Source organism: Peromyscus eremicus, chromosome 7, assembly GCF_949786415.1.
Source record: "Peromyscus eremicus chromosome 7, PerEre_H2_v1, whole genome shotgun sequence".
Lineage (NCBI taxonomy): Eukaryota > Metazoa > Chordata > Mammalia > Rodentia > Cricetidae > Peromyscus > Peromyscus eremicus.
Genome location: NC_081422.1, coordinates 17,673,878 through 17,684,268, shown reverse-complemented (window position 1 = coordinate 17,684,268; position 10,391 = coordinate 17,673,878). Strand labels below are relative to the sequence as shown.

General features: G+C 58.0%; 1 protein-coding gene across 1 annotated transcript in view; it reads left to right on the top strand.

Annotated features, from left to right (window-relative positions):
- The first annotated feature begins 672 nt into the window (after positions 1 to 672).
- The window catches only part of Kank2 (KN motif and ankyrin repeat domains 2), a 31,766-nt gene continuing 22,047 nt past the window's right edge, over positions 673 to 10,391 (top strand). The window contains exons 1-3 of the mRNA XM_059267473.1: positions 673 to 760; positions 3,350 to 3,459; positions 3,770 to 4,993. Coding sequence (XP_059123456.1) covers positions 3,423 to 3,459; positions 3,770 to 4,993 — 1,261 coding nt within the window. The 5' untranslated portion in view covers positions 673 to 760; positions 3,350 to 3,422. The remainder of the gene's footprint in view (positions 761 to 3,349; positions 3,460 to 3,769; positions 4,994 to 10,391) is intronic.

The window sequence follows — 10,391 nt, the reverse complement described above, 5'->3', positions numbered from 1 at the left end:
GGACTCAGGTGTTCACTATCATAGCCAGAGTGGCTCCGGAAAGTTCCATGCAAACAAAAATGGTTCATCCCTGGGCTGGGGGTGCAGCTTAGCGGCATGGTGATTATCTAGCATTCAAAGAGTCCCAGTGGCCACCCCCAATCCCACAAAATCAATAAACCACGCCCTGTGACCTGTGTCAGCCTGTGAATAAGTGTGAAGGGAATTGTCTGAAGGTAGGTCACGTGATTGCCTCCATTTTATTGGTGGGGAAACTGAGGCCTAGCTCAGGAAGAGATAGGTGGGGGCCGGGGGATTGGGCTACTTGTCAGTGCGATCTCTGAGCTTGGGCCGGCGGTCACGCCACGGTACACCCGGCCGGCAGCTGGATGGCTTCCAGCCTGCAGCGGCCAACGGGGGAGGGGTGACCTCCAGTCTCCGCCACCGCACCCGCCCTCGAGCTGGGCCGCGTCCAGCTCCGCCCCCTGCAGCGTCCAGCTGCAAAGGGCGGGCACCAGGCTTGGAGGAGGGACCCCGTCCCGAGGGCTGGTGGCCAGGGGCCGACCGAGCCCCTACGACGTGCGCAGGCAGCAGCGAGAGTGCGTGCACCCCCACGACCACCCTTCCACTTCGCCCCCAGCCCCCGCTGCAGAGGCGCCCGGGAGGCGGGAGGGGCGGGGCTTCTTCTGGGGGCGTGGCTACCGCGCTGGCCGGGCTGGGTATCGGCGGCCGAGGCGGAGCGCGCAGGACGCCTGGGACGGCGAAGGCTGGAGCGCGCCAGGCGAGTGGGACCCAGGGCTGGCTGGGTGGCGTGGGGTCCGAGCTACTCTAGGGGGGGCTGTCGGGATTTCTAACCCACTTCCAACCCGAGGCTCAAGCTCACTCCTCTCTCTGAGAGGGTCCCTCCCAAGTCTCACCATCTGCTCCCAAACTTTGCAAACCGGAGCGTCTGGATCCCGGTGCTCCTGTCCCCTCCCCAGCCCTGACCTCGGCCCTGCTTCTTTTCCCCCAAACCACCTTCATTCCTTTATCGTTCCTGCCTCTCTCCCTCCGCTCCTCCCCTCTCCTCTAGCTCTGTCCCCTTCCCTGCCCGGGTTCCCCCTTTCTCAGCTCCCGGTGGCCGGGTCCGGCCCCTCAGCGGCGGGAAGGCATCCGGGCGTCCGGCCGGGCTGGGCTTGGCTGCTGGGCGGGTGTGGGGGGGAACCAGCAGATGTTTGCCATTAGACGGGGACCCCGCAGGCCCCGCCCCCTCCCCGCCCGGGGCGGGGTCCTGCTCACCCCCAACTTTGGGGGCGGAGAGAGCGAGGCAGGAAAACCCCCAGATCCGCCCAGGCTGATGGGGAGGTGCACTCTGGGGAGACCCTGTGGCAACCTCTCTGTTGGTTCTTCCACCACCCCCATCCCGGGGTCTTGTAGGGAGAGAGGGGTCTCTTCCCTCCCCTGCCACCGAGTTACCCGCCTGCGTCAGATGACTGGAGACCTTTAGACCTCAACCCCTCAATCTCTGGGAAATGAGATGTGCGGAGTTCGGAGGTGCCTTGGCGAATCTGCCACACTTAGGGTCAATCCAGGCCCACCATCTCATCTTGCCCAAGTGACCCTGGGCAAGATTCACACTCGGTGATAAACTTGGGTGAGGGCTTACCTCCTGGGGTTGTCACGGCAACTGAGAGTAGGCGGTATAACCTGGAGTCTTGGAGGATGCCTGCAATCTCAACATTTGGGAGGCTCAGGCCAGAGAGTTAGTGAGTTCGAGGCTGGCCTAGGCTGTATAACAAGCTCTTTTCTTTCTTTTCTTTTTCTTTGTTTTTGTGTTTTGTTTTTTATTTGTCTTTGGAGACAAGGTTTCTCTGTGTAGCTCTGGCTGTCCTGGAACTCTCTTTGTTGACCAGGCTGGCCTCGAACTCACAGAGCTCCACCTGCCTCTGCCTCCTGAGTGCTGCTATTAAAGGCGTGCGCCCCCACGGAACAAGCTCTTTTCTTAAAAACAGAAGCAGGACTGGGGATGTAGAACGCATGCCCAGCACGTGTGAAACCTGGTGTCCCATCCCCAGAATGGCGTAAGTGGGTGTGGTGGTACAACCAGCAGTGCCCAGCACTTGGGAGGTAGAGGCAGGAGGAGCCGGATTTCAAGGTCATCCTCAGCCACATAGTGGGGTTTGAAGCCAGCCTGGGCAACATGAGACCAGGTCTCAAACAAAAAACACAAAGCAAGTTGGTGTTATAACTATTAATTTTATTCATTCCATCTCAGCACCCCGACCTCAGGCTATCCCAATGCTGCTCCCTACTTCTGTGTCTCTCTTAAGTCCCCAGAAAGTATGTTGAACCAGAGGGACTGAGATTCCAGACAGATGTAGAGCCAATTTCTCCTACAATTGGTCACTGTGCATTCCAGGTGTTCAAGCCAGCAAAGCAAAGGGCAGAGCTGTGGAGAGACACGGACTGAAGGGCAGGGACATGGAGGGAAACTAAGCAGGAGGGAGACAGCACCCCAGACGTGCCTTCATGCCCAACAGGTGCCCCACCTGCCCCGTCCTCCCAGGGACCCATCGCCCTGGCATCCACAGCCTAGAATGGTCTACCCTGGAGGATGAGGCGGGTGGAGGTGTCTGCAGCAAGGTGGCTGAAGGGCAGACAGCAGAAAGTACTGACCCTGGCTGACCTCCAAGGCTGAAGTGGGCTAGTAAGAGCTCTCTGCAGGCTGTAAAGCACCCCCCTTTCCTGCCTCCTCTCCAGCTCTATGACTTCCCTGTCCTCCACCCAACTCTATCCCTACTGCACCCCCCTACCCTCCCAGCTCGGACACATCCTGAGGGCGCAGGAAGTTCTATGTAGCCGGGCAGAGAAACTGTTTATTTTTAGAGAAAATTGTTTCCATAAAGAGGAAGGCTTCTCACAGCTTGTATCCTCACCACTTTCCCCCTCCACGGGCCTGGCCTGGCTCTCAGCTTTGGGGTCGCTGAGGGGTCCCACCCTCCGTGTTTTGTCTCTTGCCCCCCTCTGAGGTTCCCACTGTGACCCTGCTAGCATCCCAGCCCTCTACCTACCCTTACCCAGCTCTCCCTGTGCACACTCCAAATGGGCCTAGGGGAGGGGGCACAGGAAGGGTGCGGCCCCCTGCCCTGGGGGCCATGTGGAGGCTGTGGGAACAGCTGGAGCCTGTCCAGGCCCGGACAGATGTGCACGCAGGCAGGGAGGTTTGGTTTCTTTGTTCTAGGACTTTCTATAGCCAGGCGCGGGTAGGGAGGGGAGCTTGAGTGTTTAAGTGTATGAGAGGTGCCTGACCTGTGTGAGGGAGGCCATCTGTGGAGGGAGGGCGCCACCTCCCCTCCCTTCTCCCTGAAGACTGCTCTGTCAACCTCTGCAGGTCAGCCGCAGTAGCTGCAGGCAGTGTGACTCACAGCCGGCTGGGTGGCACCTGAGGAGCAGCAGCAGAGAGGATGGCCCAGGTCCTGCATGTGCCTGCCCCGTTCCCAGGTCAGGGGCAGGTGGGGAGGGGGGGGGGAGGGCTCTGCCCGCCAGTCCGAGGGGAGAGGTCAGCCCTAATGTGAGGGCCTGAGGGACGGGGGAGACAGCCATGTGAGGCTCTGAGCGGGAAGAAACCCTAATGTGAGTGGGGAAGGACATCCCTGACCTTGTCATCGATGGGTGACAGGGCCGGACAAGACCCTGTTGATCTAGGGTGGGCTCCCAGCTCTGGCAGAAGCTACCTCTGCCCCTGGGCCGTCAGCCGGGCAGAGAGGGGCCCCGCGGTGCTAATTTAAGGCCTTGGTTTTCCCCCCTCCAGGGACTCCTGGCCAGGCCTCCCCAGCAACCTTCCCCAGCAAAGAGCCAGACCCACCATACTCTGTGGAGACGCCCTACGGCTACCGCCTGGACCTGGACTTTCTTAAGTACGTGGATGACATTGAGAAGGGCCACACACTGCGCAGGGTGCCCGTGCAGCGCCGGCCGCGCCTGGGCTCCCTGCCGCGGGGCCCAGGCTCCTGGTGGACGTCCACGGAGTCGCTGTGCTCCGACGCCAGCGGGGACAGCCGGCACTCGGCCTACTCCTACTGTGGCCGTGGCTTCTACCCACAGTACGGGGCCCTGGAGACCCGTGGCGGCTCCAACCCACGGGTGGAGCGCACGCTGCTGGACGCCCGGCGCCGGCTGGAGGACCAGGCGGCCGCCCCGTCGGGAGGCCTGGGCTCCCTGACGCCCAGCGCCGCGGGCTCCACCAGCTCCCTGGCAGGCGTGGGCCTGCTGCCGCCCACGCCTCGCAGCTCCGGCCTGTCCACCCCAGTGCCACCCAGTGCAGGTCACCTGGCCCACGTGCGCGAGCAGATGGCCGCGGCCCTGCGCAAGCTGCGCCAGCTGGAGGAGCAGGTCAAGCTGATCCCCGTGCTCCAGGTCAAGCTGTCGGTGCTCCAGGAGGAGAAGAGACAGCTCACGGTGCAACTCAAGAGCCAGAAGTTTCTAGGCCACCCCTCAGGGACCCGGGGCCGGAGTGAGCTCTGCTTGGACCTTCCGGAGCCCCCCGAGGACCCTGCTGCACTAGAGACCCGCTCTGTGGGCACCTGGGTCCGGGAACGGGACTTGGGCATTCCGGATGGTGAAGCTGCCCTGGTGGCTAAGGTGGCCGTGTTGGAGACTCAGCTCAAGAAAGCGCTGCAGGAGCTGCAGGCGGCTCAGACCCAGCAGGCCGACCTCCCTCCCCAGGCCTGGCCACCACCAGACACCCAGGTCCGTGTGGACACCGTGCGGGTGGTGGAGGGTCCTCGGGAAGTGGAGGTGGCGGCCAGCACGGCAGCGGGGGCCCCTGCACAGCGAGCCCAGAGTCTGGAACCCTATGGAGCAGGGCTGAAGGCCCTGACCACTTCTGGGGCCACCGAGAACGCCCTCGTGTTCCGCAGCCACGAGGTGGTGGAAACCATGTGCCCGCTGCCCACAGCCACCACCAGCCACGTGCACACGGCCAAGAAGATCAGTATTACAGAGCGGAGTTGCAGTGGTGTGGCCAGGACCGCAGGTGAGTGACTGTTGGGGACCCAGTGGGGCTTCTCGTCATCGAACCTTCGGCCAGCAGGTGGGCCTCAGAGCTGTAGGTATCAGGCAGAGAAGTTTGGTGTCTAGGGGGCCTGGGGAGTTGGCACAATCGGTAAGCACTTGCTGTACAAGCGTGAGGACCTGGGTTCGGATCCCTAGCACCCGTGGCTGTGGTCATGCCCACTTGGAATCTCGGCAGCCGAGACAGATGACCCACACATCCCTGGAGTCCAGGGTGGAAAGGCAGAGCTGACTCTTGCTTTTTTTTTTTTGTTTTTCGAGACAGTGTTTCTCAGTGTAGTTTTGGTGCCTGTCCTAGAACTCACTGTGTAGACCAGGCTGGCCTAGAACTCACAGAGATCTGCCTGGCTCTGCCTCCCGAGTGCTAGGATTAAAGGTGTGCACCACCACTGCCTGGTGATAATACGTTATTTAAAAGGTAGGCAGTACCTGAGGAACACCACCATCTGTTTGCCTCTGGCCTAAACATACACACAGGTACACATATGTGCATGCACATTCACACACACATGCATGCACACACTCATACACACATACATGCACAAAGAAGTTGAACATCTAGCTTTGTTGAGGTGTAAATGATCCAGAAAACAGGAGTTGTTTGAAGGAGGTTCCCAAGGTTGTTGGCTTCATGGCAAATTCTCCCCTTTGAATTAAGAAATGGCAGGCATGTGTTGGCACACGTAACCCTGGACAGAGCGTTTTGTTCGCGGTTCTGAGGGACAGCTTCAGGCATGGCTGGATCCAGTGCTCAGAAGTCATGTGGAATCTCCAAAATGTCTGTTCTGTGAGGCCTTCCGGAGGGTGAAGGAGTCTGGAGCTAAAATGCTCCCTCTCCACGGATCTGCTTCGTTCACATAATACCACATTAAAACCCACGAGTGGCCTCCCGTGGCAGAACCAACAGTGCACCTCCCACTGCCTAGCCCTGAGGGTGGAGGAGACCCTCCCCGGCCCGGTGGCCTCGGAAGAGGAAGGGGTGCCCCGGGAGGAAGTGCTGAGTCCTCGTGCCAGGAAGGGCTGTATACAGATTGTCAGCTGCCCAGGAGAAGCTGCCAGGATGATTCATAGGAGTGGTCACAGCTGCTCTGTCTTGGCACAGGCCAGGGGGGCCAGCTGCTCTAAGTGTCTCACCAAGGTGGGCTGAGGAAGATGGGCCGAGGTACCCCGGGTTCCGTCACTGTGTGACCCCAGCAGAGTGACTCCACCTCTCTGGGCCCCCACTTTCCTCCCTGTGACGGGCTCTAATACAGATCCACCCTTCAAGAGCCCTTGGGAAGAATGTATACAGTAAGTGCTCGAGCAGTGCTTCTGCTGCTTCTGCTGACAGTGATCAGGTTGACCTTTGTGGGTCGGTCGGTCGGTTTGAGGTTTTCTTTTCTTTCCCTTCTGGGGTATGTGGAGTTTGAGAGCCTTGCTGGGCTGTGCATTCCAGCCCTGAGCCCTCCTCTCCCCTCCTCTCCCTTCCTCGCCTTTTTACCTCCGTCTCCCCTCCTGAGTGCTGTGTATCAGGTGTGGGACATCGCCTGGCTTAGCCTTGAACCCTCAATCCTCCTGCCTCAGCCCCCTGAGTAGTTGGGATTGCAGGGCATTTAATCCATTCCCGGCTTCAACTCTACTTATAGCTGGGGAAACTGAGGCTTAGGGCAAGGATTCGCTGTGCCAGGGTCTGCCCCGAGGGCCCATGGGACCTTCTCACCCCAGATCCAAGGACAGGTTGACTGGAGCCCCGCTGACACTAAGGGGCGCAGGCTGTAGGGCCCAGCTGTGTCCCCTTGCTTCCCTGTTGTTCCTGGCCAGCTACGGAAACCACCCCTCTGTTCCGTGTCCATCCAAACACCCGGCCCTGAGGTTCTGGCCCCCAGCCAGGGACCCGCCCAGCCCTGCCTTGGAATCTTTGAGAGGCACCCTCCATTCCAGACGTGCCTCCCAGGGCAGTCATGGGACCTCCTGCTTGCCGGACATACAGACAAAGCTATGTTCGCTGTCTGTGGAAACTGCCACCCCGGAAGTCCTCCCTCGTGTCTCACTGCAGTCCCTCTTGCTGCAGCTAGCTTACATCAGGCTTCACTGAGACGGAGCTGGAGTGTATTTCGTCTCCTTCAGTGGGTGCTTAGTGCTTAGTCTCACAGGCACTAAGGGAACACACAGGAAACCACACTTGCAAAGCTCCCTGCTGAGGGCCTGCGACGCGGTTCAGCAAGCAGAGTTGCTTGCCACCAAGTCTGAGTTTGATCTCCGACCCACATCTTGTTGGTTTTTTGAGACAGGGTCTCCCTATATTGCACTGGTTGGCCTGGAGCCTGCCATGGAGACCAGGCTAGCCTCCAGTTCACAGAGATCTGCCTCCCAAATGCTGGGATTAAAGGTGTGCACCGCCAGGCCTGACCCAGAGACCCACATAACGGAGAGAACTGACCCCGCCCCCCAACAAGTTGTTCTCTGACCTCCACACATGCACCAAGCCATGGCACACACACACACCCAAGTAAATAAATGTGTAAGTCAGTGTAACTGTTTAGAGACAGGGCCTCATTATGTAGATCAGGCTACCCTCAAACTCACAGAGGTCACGCACTGCCTCTGACTCTGGAGTGTTGGGATTAAAGATGTGCACCAGCATATCCAGAAATAAATGTAATTTTAAAAATACCAATGTAGAAAATATGCAAGAGACCACAATAAGCAAGTGAAAAAGTATCCACATGGGAAATACGTGTTTAGATAAAAGATGAGGGAAACAGGACAGGTGGTGACAGTTCACTGGGGTGGTGGCCTCCCTGTGCCCTGTCTGTAATCTAGAGCATGTTCTTGAAACTGTAGTCTACTGCCGGAGCATCCTGAACCTCCTCATACTGTGTGCTGGGTGTCCTGACAGACTGTTGTGCTGGGGTGTGGCTCAGTGAGAGCCCTGCCTAGAATCCCCAGTGAGGGGCTGGGGTGTGGCTCAGTGAGAGCCCTGCCTAGAATCCCCCAGTGAGGGGCTGGGGTGTGGCTCAGTGGTAGAGCCCCTGCCTAGAATCCCCCAGTGAGGGGCTGGGGGCGTGGCTCAGTGGTAGAGCCCCTGCCTAGAACCCCCCAGTGAGGGGCTGGGGTGTGGCTCAGTGGTAGAACCCCTGCCTAGAACCCCCCAGTGAGGGGCTGGGGTGTGGCTCAGTGGTAGAGAACAGGCCTAGAATCCCCCAGTGAAGGGCTGGGGTGTATTCGGTTGCAGAGCAGCTGTCCAGTGCTGTGAGGCCCTGGGTTCTGGCCCTAGCGCGGTGAATCATGGTTGTGCGGCCGGGCTCTGCGTATGGTGGATGTTCACAGTCAGCTCTAGGCTCTGTGGTGTCTTTTTGACTCAGTATGTTCAGGTGCCTAGCACTCAGGAAGCTGAAACAGGTTGGGGGATCACCTCAGCTTCAAGGCCAGCCTGGGCTACAGAGTGAGGCTCGAAACAACATGTGACCAAGGAGATACAGCCTTGTGGGCAGAGAAGCACCAGGCCAGGGCACAGTGGGCTCAAAGGCCCTGGGGTAAAGGACTTGGGCTAACGAACTCTAGAATGGTCCCAGCACCCAAGGGTGAGTGCCACAGGCTCCTGTGCTCTGGGGTGACAGTGTCAGAAATGAAATACGATGTAAGACCTTAGCAGGTGTGCAGCTCACGCCACCAGGCTGTGTCTGCTGAGGTTGGTAAGCCTGATGATCAATCATGGTGCGCTCCTTGGAGGCAGAGGCAGAGCGGGAAGATCTCTTTAGCATCAGGTGAGGCCTATGTTTCTCAGCAGAGCAGGATTAATTTCTCCAGCTGAAAAGTGGGGAAGCCCCTCTCCACAGACACCCAGGCTTGGGAGAGGTAGGCAGAATGGACCAAAAGACCTGGAATCCCGTCCCCTCCACCAACACCACCCCACTCACCCAACCTAGCCGAGTCAGGGCAGAGTCGGCGAGCCCGGGCGAGCCAGGACTGGTACAAGCAGCCGTGTTCTGGTCTGACATGCATCCCTGTGCTGTGGAGAAGGCTGGTCTTGAACAAGCACAGTGACCTGAATTGGACCCCTGAACCCATGTTAAAAAACACTGCGTGATGGCACACGTAATGTTAGTGCTTGGAGAGGCCAATATGGGTGGATCGTGGGGGGCTCACCTGCCGGCCTAGCCTGTTCTGCAAACCCCAGGACAGTAAGAGACCCTTTCTCAAACAACAGCCACAAACTTCACAAAAAACAGGGGCTGCTTGCGCAGTGGCTCAGTAGTTAAGAGGGCTAGCCGCTCTTGCAAGGAACTAAGTTTGGTTCCCAGCACCCATATTGGGTATCTCATAACCACCTGAAATTGCAGCTCTGAGCGACCTGATGCCCTCTTACGGCCTCCACAGAGCTCGCTCTCTGTCTCTCACACACACACACACACACACACATACACGCACGCACGCACACACACACACACACATATACACATATAAAAGATAAAACAAATCTTATAGCTAAGTGTAGCGGTGCACGCCTTTAATTCCAACACTCTGAAGGCAGAGGCAGATAGGTCTCTGTGAGCTCCAGGCCAGCAAGGACTATAGAGCAACAAAAAAGTGATTTATAATGTTTGTAGAAGCATTGGAAAGTGCAGAAAAATCTAGACCACCAGTATCCACCTCCCCCACCCAGGTGTAGCTGCCCTCTAGATTTTTGTCCATTCTGTTTTGTTGAGATAGGGTCCCACTCTGTAGTCCAGGAACTGGCCTGGCACTCATGGCCATGCTCCAGCCTCAGCTTCTCTGAGTGTTGGGATACAGGGGTGTGTAACCAGGTGCAGCTCCTGCAGACATGTCCGTTCTTTAGCTTCTGTGCCTTTGGGTTTTTTTGTTTGTTTGGTTGGTTGGTTTTTGGGTTTCTCTGTGTAGCCCTGGCTGTCCTAGAACTCGCTCTGTAGACCAGGCTGGCCTCAGCTCACAGAGATCGCCTGCCTCTGCCTCCCTAGTGCTGGGATTTAAGGCCTGCATCACCACCACCGACTCCCATGCTTTTGGTTTTATTGTGTGGTCCTAGGAATGGAACCCAGGCCTCACACATGCTAGGCCAACACTCTACCTTGGGCCACTGCAGTCCTACTTCTGAATTTTTAATTTTTCATTTAATTAATATATTTGTTTATTTATTTATTTGGAGACAGGGTCGCAGGTAGCCCAGGCCTTGAACTCGGTATTACCTTGAATTCCTGATCCCCTACCTGTCCCTCTTGAGTGCTGGGGTTACAGGTTGGAGCCACCATGCCTGGTTTATAGGGTGCTGGGGCTGGGACCCAGGGCTTAGAGCATGCTGGAATACGCTCCACCGCTCAGCTCCGTCCTCAGACCTGTTTTTATTTTGTAGGAGTGCGTGT